This window comes from Rhinolophus ferrumequinum, chromosome 11 (genome assembly GCF_004115265.2).
Source record: "Rhinolophus ferrumequinum isolate MPI-CBG mRhiFer1 chromosome 11, mRhiFer1_v1.p, whole genome shotgun sequence".
NCBI classification, from domain to species: domain Eukaryota; kingdom Metazoa; phylum Chordata; class Mammalia; order Chiroptera; family Rhinolophidae; genus Rhinolophus; species Rhinolophus ferrumequinum.
In genome coordinates, this window is record NC_046294.1 from 49,611,722 (window position 1) to 49,631,766 (window position 20,045).

The window sequence follows — 20,045 nt, forward strand, 5'->3', positions numbered from 1 at the left end:
TTCAGGGTATATTTTGGGGGTACTGGGATATCAGCTACAGCCCTTTGGATTGAGGAAACTGTATGTGTGAACTCGGGAGGGAGAAATGAATTAGCTCCAGTGGATCACAAAACTTGGACTTGGTCAACTGGACCACATGATATGTCTGGAATTTTTCTGTTATGGTTTCCTTCCTGTTCTTTGGCTATATTTCATAAAGTTCTTTTTGAAAAGCAGATTGGCCTCAGATGTGCTAAGGAAAACCAAGGGGAGGCAGTCGCAAGGGTTGTGTGCCCGTGGCGTCAGTGTTCTACCTGGGGCCAACATGGCAGAAGTGGCGTGGAATCAGAGGGAAAGGTCCCAGGAGGAGTGAGACCCCAGTGGTCAGAGGCAGGAGAGGGACTGACCCATGCCCCCTCCACCTCCCAGTGTTCCCTCAGAAGCCCTTCTCTGCTCCCGCCGAGCTGAAGATTGTTGTCAGAAGGGAGGCTCTTACTGGCCTTCGGCATTCCTCTCTTGGCTTTGCGCAGGGAAAGAGGGGGCTTAAGGTGCTGGTTCTAGTTGGGAGCTAAGTAGCCCCTCTCCCCAAGCAGCAGCACCAGATAGATAGAGCTGAGGACGTCATGCCAACCAGGATCGGCCTCAGGCAGTTGAGCTAACGGCCAGGGCGCTTCACTCCTTCCTTCCCCACCTCTCCTACCTCATACCTGGCCTGCAATTCTGGACCACGTGGGGGCCTTATTGATTCCACCCAGTTGATTATACAAAGCCCTCTGGAGGGTGCTGGGTTGCGAGTGGAGTGGCAGGAGACAGAGATGAACAAAAAGGCATGGTCTCTGCCCCAGTTCATTCAGCCTTTGGCAGGACACCAAACAGGACATGAGGGAGTGCCCAGGAAGACACATCTAATAGGTGTAGCAACTGACAGACACAGATAACTATTATAGTTGGCCAACAGTGATCAGGAGAAAGGGACAGAAAGACTCGTGTGGGATCCCAGAAGAAGAAAATACTTGCAGATGAGGGACTGAGGAAGGCTACCAGTGGAGGTGGCATTGGGCCAAAACCTTAAAGAACAACTCTGTGGGCCAGAGGGACTGGGGGAATGCATCCTAAGGCAAGGTGGCAGGAGAGGGCTGGAGGAAACAGTACGAGGAAAGGAAGGCATGGGAGGCCAGGTCAGAAAGGCTCTGTCTTCTGCTGCACAGGAGACAGGGAACTGGCACCAGCATGGGTGGCAAGACGGCTGGGATGAGAGATGGGAGAGCCAAGTCCCCAGCACGGCCTGGCCCCTGCCCTGCAGTGTCTTAGCTCTGAGAGGTATTGAATACTCGGTAGTGAAGTTGCATGGCCCCAAGTCCCTCAGCTATCGCTAACAGAGTATAATTCTAGGAGGCCTGGTTCCAGAATGCCGCTGACCTCTAGAGTCAGGCTGTCCTCCCTACCTCTGGGTGACTGCTCCCAGACATACCTGACGCAGGTGGCCATGTGGCCAGAGGAACCTACCTCAGAGCAAGTGCAGCGCAGGCAGTACATCAGGCCCTGTGGCTCCAAGTAGGGGTGCCAGCTCTCGCCGGGGGAATACCTCTTCCCATGGAAAAGGCAGAACATGTCTGGGCCTGGCAAAATGACCAGTGCTTTGTCAGTCCCAGGATGCTCCAGTTCAAAGACCATCCCTCAACCCTCCTGTCTGGTTCTAGAAAGGATGTTATCTGGACCACTCAGGCAAAAGTGAATCTGCTGGATGTGCTCTCCCAGTTAGGGGGCCAAAATGTCTAATGAGTTTGAATCTCAGTTTGACCACTCACTTGCTGTGTGACTTTGGGCATGTTACTGCCCCACTCTGAACCTTAAGCAGTTAAAGTGCTTTACGGATTTAAACTGTGGTATAAATGTTAGTTATTATGATTAGATGAATAATCTGAGGCCCAGAGAGGATAAATTACACCTCTAAGGTCAAACAGCAAGTCAGTCACCAAGCGGGGGTGACAGCTCAAGTCTCCTGACTCACAGTCCAGTGCTCCTTCTGCTCTCATAATCACACTTCCTTCCTCTTCTTCATCTCATTTTACTTATTTATTTACTACATCTCTGTACCCTTCCCTCCCTTGGTCTCTGCTGTTCCTTTCGATTCTCTCTCTCTCTCTCTCACCTACCTTTTGAATAAAGCCACTCACAGCAGCTTTCCTGCTTTCACACTGTACTGTGTCCCTATATCTCATTCAGATGGAAAGTGCCTAAATTGGGAAAACAAAGTGTTGCCTAGTGAAAGGTTAGAAAACTGACTTTTAAATATCCTTAAAAATAGTGAATAGTGATTGCACGGTCAATTGATTATTGCGTATGTGATTGCACATCAATTATTTTTGTAATCTGCCTATCAGTTGTCAAGGTGTAGATGAATATTTCTAAGAATGACTGAAATAGTTTGTTTTGTTTTGTGGGTTAGATACCACTCCTGCAATCCTGCTTACTTGAAATCTCCACCTCTCACCTCCCATAGCCAACCAATCGCCCAGCCTTTTGGGTTCTCTCTAGGACACACCTGCCCTCACCTCTTATCCACTCGCCACCTACCTGTAGGTCGAGACTCCAGGTCCAGCTTGCAGCCCCTGGTCCCACTGCTCTGCCTCTTGTGCTATCCCTGCCCCTCAGATACCTGGTGATTTTTACCACCCGGAAGGGATGGTGCTAACATTCCTATGGGAAAACTCTCCATTATCTAAAGAAAAATCTGAGCTCTTTTAAGAAGGAACTGGGAGACACAGCCCAAGTGAAGTGTCCACAAAGGTTTGTTGAATTAAATGAGATTGAAATGTGGAGAAAGGAACCAACACTATTGACTATCTTCTCTGTAAATACATTACTTAATTATCTCATTAACATTATTGTTTTGAGAATTAAGTTGAACGATGCTTGTAAAGTGCTTACTTAGCCCAGTTCCTGACACGTAGTGTTGAATGCTGTTATTATGCTAATCATGATAACAATGACCCTGCAAGATGGATATTATCATCTTGAATAGACATTTAAACTCAGGGAATCCCAGAGCACTGAAAGCAGCACACACACAAAGCAGGAATTGCCTCTCAGAGCTGGGGGTGGGCTGGAGCTCAGCCCGTAGGCACACAGCTCCAGAGCTGAGGAGCTCGAGGGCCATTCCCAATTGTCAGAAAGTTTCCTTTGTAAGAAGCTGAAATCGGCCTCCTTCTGGCTCCTGCTCTGCCTCTTGGGCCTCCCAGAACAAAGGTTTGAGGCCATGGTTATGTCCTCAGAGTCTGTGTTTCAATGGCCACTTGGGACCAAGGGACACATGCTTAGTTCCCTCCCCACCCCCTCTGAGCCCCCAAAGTAGAGGAGGGGAACAGACAGCAGATCCCATTCCCAGCAAGGCCCCGGCTGGCCCGTATCAAATGAGCTGTGTTTATCTCTCAGCCTGGGCTGGCAGAGAGGGCGGGACACAGTCCCAGCTGGGGTGCTTGTCAGAGCCAGCCCAACTCTCCAAGGATTGAATAATGTCTTTCTTCTTCAGTCCCCTCCCCCCACCAGGGAGCGGGGGCGATTGCAACACTACCATGGCCTTAGGTCTCAGCCTTGTTGCTGAAGAAACCCTGTCCCACCTTCCTTGGGACGGCCTGTAGCCTGGCCCCTGGGCCAATTGGCACCCCCTCCCCCTCCCCGCCTGCTCAGAGCATGAAGACAGAGGGAATGCCTCAGCCCATGGCCAGGCCAAGAGGCCCCTTCCCCCTACCAACAGACCTGGCAGCAGTTGAGAGTGTGGGGGGCCTGGCAGGCCATCCCTCAACCCCAGGAGGCCTCCTGAAACCACAATCCCCACCTCACCACGCCCTCCTAGGTGAGAGGCACAAGGAAGGGTGGCATTGCCTGGAGCTCCCTCTTCCTCTAAGGAGGTGAGTGCCCACGGCCATGCCAAAATCAGGCCAGAGGAAGAACTGCCAGGCCGGCGGGGGTGTAGGGGGCCTCTGCCTCTGTCCCTGCAGTTCTGGCAAGAGCCCCAATACTTGCACTTGGCTGGTGAATGGAGCACTGGCTCCTTATGCCACAAATTCACTGTGTGACTTTGAGGAAGTCTCTTCCCTTCTCTGAGCCTCAGTTTCCCATCTGCAAAATAAGTGTGTGTGGGGGAGGGAGAACTTTGATCTTCTAAGGTTTTCTGCAGTTTATGAAACCATGATTTCAAAATTCTAAGACTCCAAGGTTCTAAGTTTCTAAGATTCAAGATTTGAAAATTCTGTTTCTAAGAGCCTACACTTCATTAGAACATGAAGCTTCTAGAATTGTATGATTTTGTGGTTCTGAGATTTGATCATTTTAAGCTTCCACCACCTGGGATGTGTTTATGGTCCCATGCACCCAGACTTTTCAGAGGCTCCCAGGCGGGTGGATAAGGTTCAGGGAGCCAGTGGGGCCTATCTTGAGTGACATGGAGAAGGAAGCAAAGTTTGTCTCCCACATCCCTTCCCGTCCCTTCTACTCCCTTTGGCCTTCTGTCGCCTTCCAACTCCTGCCCTGGCCTTGGGCCTGCCCTGCTTCCTCTCCCCACCCTACTACTACATCTCATCTCACCCACCTGTGTCTACATCTTTCTCCTCAACTCAGGGGGCCACGTGGGCCCTCTGTCAGAGGTCTTTCAGAGTTAATGGCCCCTGGCTGTCATGTCTAACCTGCAAAAAAGACTGCTAGTGAGGGAAGTTTTTTAGGAGGACTGTTGGCCCTGTTCCAGGCTTTACAGAGATAGAGAAGAAATGAAGTTGGACAGGCTTCATACCCCTCAAAACCCTTCACTCAGTGAACACGTCTATTTAGTCTAAAGATCCTGGCTTTGGAGTCACGTAGGCCCGGGTTTAAATGGGATCTGCAGTCTGAATTGAGATAAGTTACTCAGCCATTTCAGGCCTCTGTTTCCAGATCTGTTAAATGGGATTAGTGATGATCTCTATCTCTTGGGCTATAATAGAATTAAATCAGATAATATATGTAATACGCCTAGTGCCTGACACATATTAGATGCTCAATTAAAGGGTAGGTAAAACAGACAAAAAGCAGACAAAAAGGCACTGACCCCAAACTTCCCTACCAGTCTGTTTCTCACGATATTTCTTTCACTCCCAGAATTCAGTGAACAGCCACCAGGCAGCTATCAGGGCATGAATGTCACGGTACCTGCCACTGATGTCAACCCTCCCAGGTCATGTGTATAACCTCAGCAACGCTGTTTCCTGTGGCTCCCTGCTCTCTCCTAGCCCCACTCACCAGCCAGACTCCTTCAGCCCCACCTGGTGCCTACACAGACCTCAGTCCTTGGGCTGGGATACAAAGAGGAAAGTGGGCCAAAAAGGTTGGAGTAGAGAGTGGGAGGGTGGGGGTGAGAGGTCCCAGATAAGGTTAAGAGAGAGGCAAAGGCTCAAGAAGGGCCTCGAGAGCCCAAGGGCAAAGGAAAGCCATGGAAAAGCTTTATACTGAGGCGTGCCAGTTAGCACGTTTGCATTTTAACACGGTCACTATGGTCACAGGAATAGAAGATGGATTGGAGGGCAAGACTGGAGGCAGGAGACCAGCGGGAGGCTGTGGCAAGTCAACTGTTTGAGCTAATGCTGGCCTGGACCGAGATAGAGGCAGTGCCCATGGGCAAAAGTGCAGGTCTGAGGAAGAATCAGTGGGTACGGTGGGCAGGCTCTGGGACAGACTGGACACGGATGGACAGAGGGAAAGAGCCGTCAGGATGGGATTGAGCTTTCCGGCTGGAACACATAGGTGAGCACGGGGTACTGATAAGCAGTAAATGTACTGATCATTAGCGATGATGTTACCATCATTAGTAAGCGTAATGTTACTTCCTGCTAGTTACTAACTGAGTTTTCAGTAGATCGAGCCTTATACATGTCCATGGGCCTGGTCCATGGCTAAGGAAGACACAGTCACCACGTCAAGGCGCTCCCAGCCTAAGGAGAAGACAGATACATGTAATAGACACAGTTTGAAAATTCTGATAGTGGAAACATAGGCTCTTCAGGGAAGGCTTCCCTGAGACGATGCCCAGCCTGGATCTCGACAGAGCTAACAAGGTGCCAAAGGGCAGCAGGTGCTACATGCAAAAGCAGGAGTAGAGTGACCATCGTTCACGCAGGCCACTGCAGGTGGCGGGGGTGGACTGGGTGCCAACTCCTCGTCCCACAGGAAGCACCCACTTGGGTAGGCCCCAGCTAGAGCTCTTTATCTAGCTCGACACTGACTTTAAGTGACTGGACTTAGTTGGCCTAACCTGAGTTCAGGGCAGCAATATTTACCAGACACACTCCAAATGTTATCAGGTCACCTCAGCCTGACATAAGCTGGCTCCCGCCTGCTTTTCCAGAAAAACGCTCTGCGATAGCCCTGTTCTCAGCCTCACTCCTCCTGCTGAATTTCTCACGCTTCCACCACCCCCACCAGGCTCCTTCACACTTCTGTGTCTTCGCACATGCTGTTTCCTCCGCTTGGAAGGGGATTCCCCATCTCCATGGTTTGACCTTCTCCTTCTCATTCTTCAGAAGCCTGTTTAGGTGCCACCCTTTCTGTGAAGCCAATCCAACCTTCCAGGCCACGGGCCAAGCCTTCCTCAGGGCTCCTACAGAACTGAGTTCAGCCTCTCTTATGCCTCTCATCACACCGGATTAGAAGTACTTATCAAATGGGTTCTTCTTCCTTACCCAACTGTGAGCTTCTTGAGAGCAGGAACCAGATCTCATTAATTTTTATATCTCCAGGGCTCCACGCAGAGCCTACATAGAGGTGAGGCTTGATAAATGAATGTACAATGAAAGAATGGAGTCAAAGAGAGGGGAGGTTCTGGCAGAGGAGGTGATTGATAGCTCTTATTCCTGAAAACCGTTTTCTTTAACAAGAAAAGAACTTCACTATGTGATAAGAGAGCCAAATCCCTCTTAGCACTTTGATCTGGCCACCTAATAGGAATTAGCCTTTGACCTCCCCCTTTCCAGATCTTTCCATCAGAACTCCCAAACCAGCTGCCAAACCAAACACTACGTACAAAATGTCAGGAGCCTGGGCAGGTAAGGGGATGAGCAATTCCATGATCTTCACATGTAAGTCAAAACTTCCAAACTGTCCCACCCAAGGTCATCCCACCCTCTGCCTTGAAACTCGCACGCTGTGATAAAGGTCTCGTAGCGGGTAGTTAGGAGTGAGTAGTGTGGCTGGGAATTCTTTCAATAGGAAGCAGAAAAGATAACCAGAAAGATGCTCCCCGTAGGGGGAGGCTGGAGGGGACCAGGAGGGGCTGGGGTGTGAGAAGAGACATCTGGAACTGTGGCTGCCACGTCCCCAGCCTGCAGTAACTCAGGACACCTGAGTGAGCCAGGCTGCCAGGCTGCGCAGGCATGTTTACATCTTCCCCTTGCGCCCACACAGCCATACTTTCTTTATTTATAGTCTCCTTTTCACCCAAACAAACTTGCTCCCCTCTAAGACATGAGCTCTGCTCTGGGCACTGGTACCCGATGTGGGAGGCCTCCTAAGGGAATCAGAAGTGCAAACCTCAGCTCCTCAGTAGCTGAGCTGTGCAACCTAGAAAAAGGGTCCTCCTTTCTTGGAACCTGACGCCTCTTATCTGGCATGTGACAGATGTTCGGGAGCATAGAATGACCTCATCAAAATCAGAATCATCAAATCAGGAGAGGCAGCTGTCACCTGACAAGGGTCAGGGGGCAGAGAAGAGACTGTTTACATTCTATTCTGCCGTGGACATATATAGATTCACAGAATCTTAGAAAGTTAGGGACTGAGAGATAACATTCAATCCTCTACTTGACAGATGTGAAAAGCGAGTCCCAGAAAGGGACCGGGACTTGCCTAAGGTCATCGAGACTTGCCAGCACAAACTCCAATGCCAGTCTTCAGATCTGAAGGGGGTGCTTATAGAAACACCCATCCTCTCAGGGACAGGATCAGAAGCAGTGGCTTTAGATGGCAAAGAAAAGGACTCAGGTGAGACATAAGGAAGAATCTGGACGCTAAGAATGGGTAACAGAAGCATACTGTGGAACAGACTTTCGTGGGATGGGTTCCTGCCCAGAGGCAGGGGCATGCCTGAAATGCTCTCCGTACTGCACCTCCCAGGGACACGGCTCTCATGCCAGTCCTTTTATTTGGGAGTCCAAGGGATTCAACGTCCCTCTCCCAGAACCCGGCGCCATGGCCAGTGGCTGGGGGAACTTGAGAGGCCAATCCTGGAACAGGTGCAACAGCTGGAGCAACTGCACAGCTGTTGCCCAGCTCCCGCTCAGCAGTTTGTAAGCGAGTGAGTGAGACAGAGACCTCTACTGGTGAGAGAGGGGAAGTGCAGAACCACCCAGACAAACCCAGAGAGGGGCCTGCCTGGAGCCAGATGTCCCGCCTTTACTCAGGCGCCGGCCATCCCCTCATGTATTTCTATCTGGACAGGTGGATGGGGATGCGACCAAGCTGAACAGCAGGGCAGGGTCCCCACTGGCGGGTGTCCCTTTACATCCACTGTCCCAGGTACTTTCTCCTGGTGTCTGAGGGTCTATCTACTCTTCCCTGGGGCTCTGGAGGAGTGCCAGGCTGCAGATCCACAGCCCCCCAACTCCCTTTTCCAAAGGACTCAGCAGACTCAGAATCAAGGCAACAGCATCTTTGGATCTTAGAGTCTTAGACTCATAGGATGTTAAAGCTAGAATGGTCCTCAATGATCCATCTGTGTCCAACCATCTTGCTTTATGGCTGGGGAAACTGAGGGGGCAGATGAAGGCAACTTGCCCCGCATCACGGTTGGAATTGGTGGCAGAGCCAGGGTGGGAGACCTGGCCTTCTGATTCCAAGTGTGTCCTTTGCACCACATCGTACCCTAGGAGCTCCCATCCTGCCCCAGCTCTGTTTCTGGGGTCTGAGATTCTGTCACCTGGGAACAGAACTTCAAGTCTCATAGTCCAAGCTTCGAGTCCTTTGAAGAAAGAATAGAGAGATCAACGTTTTAACTTGATAACGGACTCTCCTCAAAGCAGGATCGGATGGGGGGAGGGGAGAGAGAGCAGAAGCATGTTTAAAAGGTAGAGGCAATTAGTAAGGGGAGGGCACACAGGAGAGGAGCTGATATGGGGACAGGGCACTGGAGAGGGAGTCAAGATACCAGGCAGGTTCTTGCTCCATAGAGGGATGAGTGCCCCAAGTGGCCGACATCCTGTATGCGCGCGACTCCACCTGGGGCCGGAATCAGTACTGCTAAGTGACCAAGTCAGGGACCTGGAATTGGGGTTCAATCTGTGGTCAGGGTTTGAGGACCAGGGCTCAGCCTGTCACTGGAGATTCAGTCTGGGTTGGGAATCACGACTCAATCTGTGGATGAAAATAGAGCCAAGGATAGAATAACCTTTGTTTGAATAGCCTTGTAATTAAACTGAGAAGCAAGCTGCCAAGCGTGCTCACAGGCCCTTGGCATTTGCAGGGCTGGGCCACCTCAAGAGTCTGACCCCACACAGACTTGAGAATTTCCATCTGTTGGCACCACTTCTGAAAGCACCTAAGATATCACCAGGAGATTTCTTACCCACAACAGGCCTGAGGTCTTATTTAAATGAAGTCAAGCACCTTCGTAAGAGACTTTCAAATAGGACCCTGAGAAAGAACTATAGTATTTACAGATTGTCATCTGTAGACAAAATAAGTCTCAAAGAAGGGAAGTGATTTGTTCCAATTCATACAACCAGGAATTGACAAATGAAGAACTACAAGCCAGGTCTCTATTCTTTCCTTTAATAAATTTTCGGTGTGAACTTGGGCAAGTCACTCACCCTTTCTGTGCTTAGTTTAATTATAAGTATAGGAAAATTGAGGGGTAGAAGCAGATGACTTTCAAAGGCTCTTCCAGCTCTGACATCTCAGAATCTTAACACACCTCTCTGGAGGCCAGTTCACTTCAGCTTAATTCAACAAATCTGCTCCAAGTTATTTTCTTGTGTGTCTGGAGCTAAGCTGCAGACTGTTGGAGAGCCTGAATACTGGCAAGACCCAGTGAGAGGTATGACCCGAAGGCCATTGGAGGCACAGATCAGAATGGATAGGGTGGCCAGGGCAAGTTTGCTGAGAGGTGTGTCTAAGCAAGGTGAAGGGCTGACAAGGTATGGGAGGCAAAGAGGAGGGGTGTGGGTAGGACATGAGCAATCCTGCATCACGATCTGATTCTAAGGCAACTTTCCAAGATGTATCAAGGACAAGGATATCTGGAGGAACACCTTGGGGGCTAAGAACAATGTGCCAAGTGGAAGGAAGGCAGGCATGGAGGGCATCCTGTGCTAAATCCCTTTTAAGAAACAACAGGTAACTGTTAGGCGGAAACCTCTAGGGCTCAAGGAGGGGGAGGAGACATTTACTGAGTACTAGGCATTGTGCTGGGCACTTGAACACAGTCACCTCCTTTCATCCTCCCAAGAACCCTTTGGGTTCCAGGTGAGTATCTGTCTTGGACAGATGACGACATGGAGGCTTAGAGAAGTTGTGACTTATGAAAAGTCACACAGCTACTGAGGGGCAGAGCTAGGACTTGAACCCACACTGAACTCTTTCCATTACTTGTTCCTAAGGGTTTCTATGAGTCTCGTGCTGCTGGTAGCCCACAGACGACCAGACACACAGCCTGCCTTCTTGAGCAGAGACAAGAATGAAACAAAACCCAGCCCCACCAGCTCCAGAAAGTCATATGCAAAAGAAAGGCAGATATGGGGGAGGTGAGCTGTGGAGAGGAGAGAGCACTAGGGTGGGAGCTAAGAAACTGGGGTCTTTATCCAGGCTCTGCCCAGTGTAACCGGGAGCAAATCACTGCGCCTCCTGGGCCTCAGTTTATCAGGTGTTTCAGGGTTTGAATCAAGCTCCTTCCTTCTTATTAAATTTTGGCTTTGTTTTCCATTCTAAGAGATTGGCAGGGGATGGGGAGAGGGTCTACCAGACTATTTTGGGGGCAGTGAGGAAACTGAGGTCCAGAGAGATTATATAAAGTGTGTGAGGTTATGCTGTGTCCAAGTGGAAAAACATGAATTGTGGAATTGATTCTTTTTAAAGAACCTACCATGTACCAGCTAGTTGCTAGTGCTAGTTGTTTCATGTTTTCTCTAATTCAATCCTCACAACAGTCCTGGGATTTTTTTACTCCCATTTTATAGATTAGGAAACTGAGGCTCAGAGAGGTGCCATCCATGCCTGCCTCCCACCAGCCAGTATTCAACAGATCTGCGATAATGAATACTTGGCTTTCTCACTGTGCCCTGCCACCTCCCAGGGTCTCACAACTCCAAATCAGGGCTCCTCCCAGACCCTGTGGGGCAGGGGGGTGGAAGCACAGGATTTGGAATTGGAGAGTTCTGGCTTTGGATGGCTTACTAGCTCTGTAAACGTGAGCAAGTTTCTTCTAAGTTTTCTCATCTGTAAAATGCAAATGATACCCACCTCTAGGGAGTGTTGTGGGGATCAAAAGAGATCCAGAGTGTTATACTAGTTAGCTCTTCTTTCTTTCAACGTGCTCTCTTTAAATGCTGTAGCCTTTTCCTCTTCATCCCACTCTTGCAACCAAACACATGGGACTCTCTACTAGAATAAGCGCCCTCCCACCCCCACCCCCAAAGCTCAGTGACCTGCCCTCCCTCCCACTGCCTTCAGTCCTCCATCCTCAGGTCCAAGGCAGCAGCCCCCATGGCTCTGCCAAGTTCCCTCCAGTCTCCCAGCCCATACTGGTCCGCAGAGGAGCTCCACCCTTCCCACACAGGTGCTGCCTGGATGGCAGTCAGTACACTTTGGGGCCCCAAGTCCTGGTACTTTCCTGCACATCCCAGGGGCTCGCATCCCTCCCTCTACCCACCCAGCGCCACCCCCCACCACCTACTTACGGGCTCGAGCATGGGAATCCAAGGGAAACCAGAGCAGCGCGAGTCCCAGCAAGGAGGAGAAGACCCTGCCCTCGGGAACCATCCTTCCTTCCCCCAGGGTCAGGCCACCAGGCGCTGAGCCAGGAGGGGAGTCGGAGACAGTGAGATGAGGGGGACACTGAGGCACAGGGGCACAAAGCAATCCACAGCCCCAGGGGAGGCTGCTGCCACAGAGAAGGGTCGAGAAGGTGTTGAGGACAGAAAGCGAGCTCTAAGGTGGGAATAAGAGGAAGGTGGAATGAGAACAAGAGGAAAGGAGGAAGAGAGATGGAGAGATGAGGAAGGTACGGCAAGGGGGAAAGGCAATAAAAGCGAAGGAGAAGGTGAGAGGGAGGGCAGAAGAAAGACCGGGGAGGACAGGGGTCTGCAGAGCGCTCAGCGTTGGGCGAGGCGCGCGGGGCCGGCGGGCTGCTCCGGGCGCGCGGGCTAGAAGCGGCCGGCGCCCCCTGCTCGGTGGGCTCGGGGTCGGGCCGCGGGGTCCTGGGGCCCGGCGGGGCGGCGGTCCCGGCGGCGGCGACGACGCGGCGGCCACGGGGGGAGGCTGCACTGGGACCAGCTGTGCACGCCAAGGGCGCCAGGCGCCGCGCTCGGGCGCATTTGTACTTTGCCGCGGGAAGCAGGCAGCCCCAGCCTGGCGCTGGCCTAGCACTGGCGCCTCCTCTGGGGCACCGCGGGCTCGGTGGATTGGCCACCCGAGAAACAGGCCCACTTTTTCTCCTCCTCTCTCGTGCCGGTCTCCGGGACCGACGCTCCAGGCGCGGCGCCGAGAGGAGGCGAGGGGGCTAGGGAGGGGGAAGGGGCCACCCGGGCCACGGGTTTTAACCCCTGACTCCCCGCGACGCCCAGAGTGCTGGAGGACAAAACCCAGTTAGGCTTCAGGTGGAACTTTCTGGTGAGGAAGGATGAGACGTCGGGGTCGCAGAGGGAAAGCCGGCGGTGAAAGGACAGGCGCTCAGGTTGGGGCGCTGGGTGGTGCGTGCCCAGCACTCAGGGTCTGGATGGAATCAGGACACTTGCTGTTCTTAATTCTGTTTGTGGTCTTGGCCACTCCACCTCAGAGCCTGTTTCCCCATCTCTAAAATGGGGATCTTAATATCGTCAGTACCTTTAATACTTTTAAAATACTTTAATACTTTATCTTCCCACAGTTGTTTGGCTCCTACTTACCATTGCCACCTACCTTACACCAGTGAAACGAAATGAGATAATGAACGTCAAAGCACTCAGATCTGGAAAAGTAGGATCATAATTCCAAGCACCTAGAACGCCCTTACCAGTTCCTCCTCTGTACTCACACAAGCCATGACCAGGTTGAAACCAGCCCAGTTGGATCCTTGACTCTTAATCTGGAAGTCTTCCTCTGTTTTCCCCATTCCACTCCCAAAATCAGGATACAGTCTCTCGTTTGCCTTTACAGATAAGGCCTGCACCCTTCTGAGAGTGTGGTGCATATTCAGTGGACTTCAGTAAGAGCTGGTTGTCGAAGTGTTCTTTCCCAACAGGTGAGCTCCCTGAAGGCATGGCCCCGAAGCTCCCGCCCTCAGCCTGCGGTTGGTGCTTCCTACTTGTGTTGAATGTGTGTGTGAATTAATAGGCTCCTAAGAAGAGAACAACCAGCTGTCCAGACAAAAAACACCAGACTCAGACATCAAAAGGGGAGCGTCCTTGTTCTGGCTCTCTCCCTGATTTGCTGGGACATTTTGGGTAAGTACATCCATCCTTGCTTTAGACCTCAACTTCCTGTGAGTTTCTCTTGCAGAGTTGCTAGAATTCCAATGAGGGTTAGAGAGATCACTGGAAGGAGTAAGAAATGAGATGGGATGTTGACCCACATCCCACTTGGGTAGGGAATCACATCTCCACGTTGAAACACTTCTGACTTTCTGGATGTAAAGATGTCTTCCTGATCTAAGGCTGGGGTCCCCACTCCACTGTGCTACCATTCCGTCTCCTCCAGGACAGAAAGCGTTGGCAGCAAACAGTGATCCCAGAAACGGCTTCCCCCACGCTCCCAGGATCAAGGACAAACATGACCTGCCCCGGGTGCCCTTCAGGCTTGTCTTCTCCCATTCCAGCCTGGCCAGTCTCGTTGTCTCCCTGAGTATACTTCAACAGACAATGAAAGCTATGTGTGCCATCATGCGTCCCTTTTTGCCTTGGCTTTCAGGGAGCTCAGAGTTAACTTAAGTGCTTAATTACAGGAAAAAAAATCTCATCCCAAGGACCGGGGACAAAGGTCTTTTCTCCATCTTTGTTTAAAGTCTGCTCTACACAAATATTCACGTCTTAGGTATAAGGGGTGGATAAAGATTGGCCTCCCCTACATCCTGCCCATTCTGCTTCAGGAAAGGTCTCTACCATGAGACCAAAAATGGTCTCAACCCTCCTCTTCATTTTTACTAGAGTTCAGGCCATCAGCCTACCTTACCAGATTTTCCTAACAGCCTCTTAACAAATCTTCCACTTCCCATCTAGGCCCCTCCAATCTATTTTCCTCACACCTGTCTTAGGAATTATGTTGATCATTTCTACTGACAAATCTGATCGCATCACTTGTCCACTGAAAACCCTTACTGGAAATAAAAAATAAATAACATTAAATGCAATGTGTATCCTAGATGGGATTCTGGGGGCAGTAAAAGGACATTAGTGGAAACACTGATGAACAAAAGTCTATACTTTAGCTAACAGTAATGTACAAATATTGGTTTCTTAGTCTTGACGAATGTGCCGTGGCTGTGGAAGATGTTACCACTAGGGGAAGCAGGGTGAAACAGGTACGGTTCTTAGATAAGAACTCTGTACTATGTTTGCCACGTTTCTGTCAATCTAAAATCCTTCCAAAATAAAAAGTTTATTAAATAAATAACAGGGGGAAAAAATTGCCTTTCTATCATTTACAGATTAAAATCCAAAACTGTTAGCATGCCCATTTTGCCTCATACTTAGACCATCACCACCTACCTTACACTTTCACCTAACACTCACCTCCCCAAACTGGCCATTACATTTTCACGCCTCTGTATCTTTGTATGTTCTTTTCTGCTTGGACTATCTTTCTTCTCCTTTTGTGTAGGGAATTCCTTTTTACTTTTCAAAAGTCAGTTCTCTTCATCCTCCCCCCAAAACCCTTCCCTTTCCTTCTGGTGAAGTGGGTCAAATATATGGTGACATAAAGAGACTAGACTTCCAATGGTGAGCACACAACAGAGTGTACAGATGTCGTATAAAAAGTTGTACACCTGAAATTTATGTTATTAACCAATATTATCCCAACAAATTTAATAATAAAAAAAAGTTGGCTCTGAGTCACTTCCTCTCTGAGGCCTTCCCTGATTCCCCTTAGCAAAGCAAATTCTTGGTAGCACTTTGCATTGTAAGCTATTGGAGTGTAAATATTTATTTGCATTTTGGAGTATAAATATGTATTTGCATTCCGGCCTGGCACTGTGAGGACAGGGGTCTTTTTTCATTTCTATCTATATTTGCAGCACATAGCGAAGTCCCTGACGCACAAAGATACTGAATAAATAATTATTTCTTGAATGAGTGTAGACCTCAGTGATTTGAAAGACATTATTCTTTCATGGGAGAACCTTCAGCACCCCTGTTGCCCTCAGCTTTAATCAATGATTGACGTAAGAAATAAGCACTTGAGGAAAGTGTGTCTTCTGTACAATTGCTTTTGAAGATGGTTGTCTGTATAGTATTTCATATACTTTAAGGAGACTTGATAAATTCTTCCAAAATCTTTTCCAGACATAAAAATGTATCTATCCAGAGTCATTTGTTGCACCAAGTTTGTCTGGCACCTGCTTGCTTCCCTCTTAGGAAACTAGCTCACTGCCTTCCAAGGCAGCCCATTGCGCTGTTGGACAGCTCTGTTAGAAAGTTCTCTCACTCACAGAAGTCTGATTCTCTGTGACTCCCTGCGTCGCTCCTAGCTCTGTCCCGAGGGCTACACAGAGCAAGCCAACTCCTTTTGTCTTTGGAGAGCTCTACAGAGAATCCCTCTTACTTACTCTCACCCTTACCAGTTTTGGCACCTGGACCCTTCATGCTGGACTCTTCATTTCTTTAGATGAACTTTCCCTTTCTTCAGATGTGCTGAGCTGTTTCTCCCCACACCTCTGCACATTCTGTTTCTTCTAATGCCCTCCCTCTACCCACTCTTATTTGTCTAGCAAGCTTATTTTTCCAAGGTCAAGGTAATTTCTACCTGCTTCGCTCATCCAACAGTTACTGAGTGTCAACCCTGTGCCAGGCTCTATGCTAGGTACTAGGGACGACAGACACTGCTGCTTATAGTCCAGGTTCTTGCTGAAGTCTCTTTCATGGCCTCTGAGTTAGCTTCTCTCTCCTCCATGCTTCTGTTATCTCCATTATAGCACTTATCATATTGTATTATCAAAGGTTACCTCCTCTAAAGTGAGTTCCTCAAGAACACAGACTACTATTTATCTAATACTTCCCTAGCCTTCAGCACACCGTTTTGCACACAGTAGCTACAAAATAAAGGTTTGTTGAATAATATCCTTGTTTCTTCAAATACTCCTCCAGTGACATTATTTGTGGTTAAAGGCCTCCTCCTGGGCTGCAGTTTGCTTTATTATGTAAGATTAGGATAGCATTAAAGATCATAGAGATCAGTGTCAAGGAAAGCCTTAACCCAGTCCACTTAATTCTGTAAGATTCTAAAAGCAGATTCACCATAAGAGAGTTAATATGAGAGGTCTACATAATAGAGATGCTACTTCAGTGGTATGCTGGTACATGTTTAACAACCTGCTCTCCAGGAGGAAAAAAGCCCTGTTTTATAGCAGTTGCCAATTTCCCTGGTGTAAATACTCCCACCATGGCCAATTTCAAGCTACCAAGATGACATCATTGAATGTAGGTTTGAGGAGAGAGGCACAGTAGGACACGATTTTGTAGTATTTCCATCATACAGATACAACAGATGTAAAAAATTTCAAGAACATTCACAGTAAAATGTAGTAAAATAATTAGGTGATGAGTTTGACTGTTTTATTTTTTATAATTAACTGTATTTTAAAAAATTTTATCTATCTATTTATTATTTATTTATTTATTTATTATTTTTTAAGGAGGGCGCAGCTCACAGTGGCCCATGCGGCGAAAGAACCGGCAACCCTGGTGTTATGAGCACCATGCTCTAACCAGCTAAGCTAACCAGCTACCTGAGTTTGACTGTTTTAAATATAACTCATTTAACTGTAAGCTCATATAATTGCATGTTTAGTCATAACTGTGTTTAACAACCAGCTTGCAAAATTCCTGAAAACTTAACATTCTGCTCTCCTGAGCCCGTACAAACCAGTTCTAGTACATTGCCTTTACTCTTTTTTTAACTGAGGTATAACTGACATACGACGTTATATCAGTTCACATGTACAACAAAATGATTCAATATTTGTATATATTGTGAAATGATCACCACCGTAAGTCTCATTAACATTTGTCATCATATATAGTTACAGAATTTTTTTTCCTGTGATGAGAACTTTTAAGACCTAATCTCTTTCAAATATGTAATACAATATTATTAACTATAGTTGCCATACACTGCCTTTACTTGATAATGTCCTGAAAGGGGTGAACAAACTGATTCTTTAAAGCCGGATCCAATTTAGATACATTAGGAGGAAAGTCTTATTTAAAGGAGCCGTCAGAGTTAATTTATTTGTAAAGTGAACAATCTCCATTCTACTCTCGCCCTTCAGCTGGGTCAGAGTTATTTAGCCACGTAACAAATATTTATTTATAACCTATCGTGTTTCCCTGAAAACAAGACCTAGCCGGACCATCAGCTCTAATGCGTCTTTTGGAGCAAAAATTAATATAAGACCCGGTGTTAATTTAACATAATATAAGACCGGGTCATATGACATGATATATGATATGGTATGATATAATGTAATATAATATAATAAATATTATAGGACCGCATCTTATATAAGACCGTGTCTTATATAAGAGTCCAGCGTGAAGGGTCCAGGTGCCAAAACTGGTAAGGGTGAGAGTAAGTAAGTAAGGTCTTATTTTGGGGGAAACACGGTACTATTATTTTCAGACATCTTCCTTTAGATTTCCAGATACTGTACATATAGTTGACCTAAAAAATGTTTGTAGCATGGCTGAGTGAATCCTCAACACCCCCAAATGATGCCGGGTAAATTGTGGGTGCTCAATAAATATCTGTGTGAATGACTGAATAGTATGAGTGAATGAATGTTGATTAGTACGGGTTCTTGTGTGGCTATGTAAACATCCCCAAGTCTTTTTTCTTCCTCAGTGGGTCCTCTCTTCCTTAGACAGCCAGCACACAGAAATTCTGATGAAGAAGGGAAAAAGAAACCAGGATAGGGGAACACATAGCCCTTAATTTCACAGAGCACTCCTGAGGGAAACTGAGCGGGGACAAAGTGTCCTTCAGTAGAAGACACTGAATGGGATCATCCTTCATCCAGGATGATTGGTGGCCTAAGTTCTGCCACCAACCGGAGGCCTCTGCTATTGCAGGTGTCATCACTAACCAAGCACCAAGGAGAATGGAACTTCTGCTCCTGCCTCCTCCACGCTCAGGGGGACTTACGGAAAGCAGTGTGTCCTGAGACTTCTTTCCACAGGTCTATGAAGATGTAGCAAGAGTGCCTGAGAACAGTGCCAAATAACTTGGGTCCCACAGCCATATGGCAGCAGGCATTGTATCCTCTCAAAGGTGGGAATGAGGAGCCACCAGAGTTAGCTTTTAAAAATGGAAATCAGATCATGTCACTTCCTTGTTTAAAACCTCTTCATTGTGCTTAGAATAAAATCCAAACCCTGTACCCTATTTTATAAATCCCTCTATGACCTGGTCTCTGCCTCCCCTCTTTCTTCAGCCATTCTCCTGGGGCTGGCTCTGCTCTAGGACATGGGCCTTCTTTCCGTCCCTGGGTATAGCACGCTGTCTGGACCCTCTGCAGGGACTCTGCCCTTGAGGTTTCTCCTGCTTGGATCGCTCTTCCCTCAGCTTTTCCCCCAGCTGACACTTCATTCAGCTCAAACGCCACTTCCTCAGTGAGGTTTCCCTGTTCCTATCTATCTCATCATATCCCCCTCTAGTCATATTCTATCATATTGTCTTGTTTTATTTCATGTCACTTAACATTGTCTGAAATGTGTCTTGTATATTATCTGCCTCCCCCATGAGTATGAAAACAACATGATAGCCTAGACCTTAATTCCTTTTTTTTTTAAATTTTCTTTTTTATTGGGGAAGGGGTACAGGACTTTATTGGGGAACAGTGTGTGCTTCCAGGCCTTTTTTCCAAGTCAAGTTGTTGTCCTTTCAATCTTAGTTGTGGAGGGTGCCGTTCAGCTTCAAGTTGTTGTCCTTTCAATCTTAGTTGTGGAGGCTGCAGCTCAGCTCCAGGTCCAGTTGCCGTTGTTAGTTGCAGGGGCCCAGCCCACCATCCCTTGTGGTAGTCGAGGAATCGAACTGACAACCTTGTGGTTGAGAGCCCACTGGCCCATGTGGGAATCGAACCGGCAGCCTTCGGAGTTAGGGGCAAGGAGCTGTAACCGCCGAGGCTACCTGGCCGGCCCCTAGACCTTAATTCTTGATCACCGCTATATTCCTAGTTCCTAGAACAGGGCCTAGCCCATAGTAGAGGCTTACTGAATGTCTTTTTTTGTGTTTTTTTTTTTAAATAAATGGAGGCTAGAATATTTATCTGGATTATCTGATTCATGTGAGGAATGAATGAACCTTAAGCTCAAGACCCTGAATCCTTGGCATTCAAACACAGTAGTATTTTCATCATTATTATTACTACCCTCACTTTTATTCATCTCACAACCATCATTATCAACAAGTGCGGCATGGCACTTGGCAGTACTTACTGTCTGTTGAATAAATGAATGTATGAATGAATGAATGGACCTCAACTTTACTGCTAATCTCAAACTTCCTTTCCAGTCTTATTTATTATAGTTGTTTATTGACATATCTGCCTTCTCCCTTAGATAATGAACTCCTTGAGAGCAGGGACAATACATTTCCATCTCTTTATTCTCAGGAATCATTGCTGGGCCCGTCACATAGCG

At 48.1% G+C, this 20,045-nt stretch overlaps 1 protein-coding gene across 3 annotated transcripts in view; it reads right to left on the bottom strand.

Annotated features, from left to right (window-relative positions):
* CHRDL2 (chordin like 2) overlaps positions 1-12,503 on the bottom strand; it is a 32,211-nt gene extending 19,708 nt beyond the window's left edge. The window contains exons 1-2 of one of the 3 annotated variants that reach the window (XM_033120353.1): positions 11,895-12,503; positions 1,486-1,598 (exon numbers count right to left, since the gene is read on the bottom strand). In XM_033120353.1, the coding sequence (XP_032976244.1) occupies positions 1,486-1,598; positions 11,895-11,976 (195 nt within the window). In that variant the 5' untranslated portion in view covers positions 11,977-12,503. The remainder of the gene's footprint in view (positions 1-1,485; positions 1,599-11,894) is intronic. The other 2 variants (XM_033120355.1, XM_033120354.1) reach the window with 2 other exon arrangements.
* Positions 12,504-20,045: the final 7,542 nt, after the last annotated feature.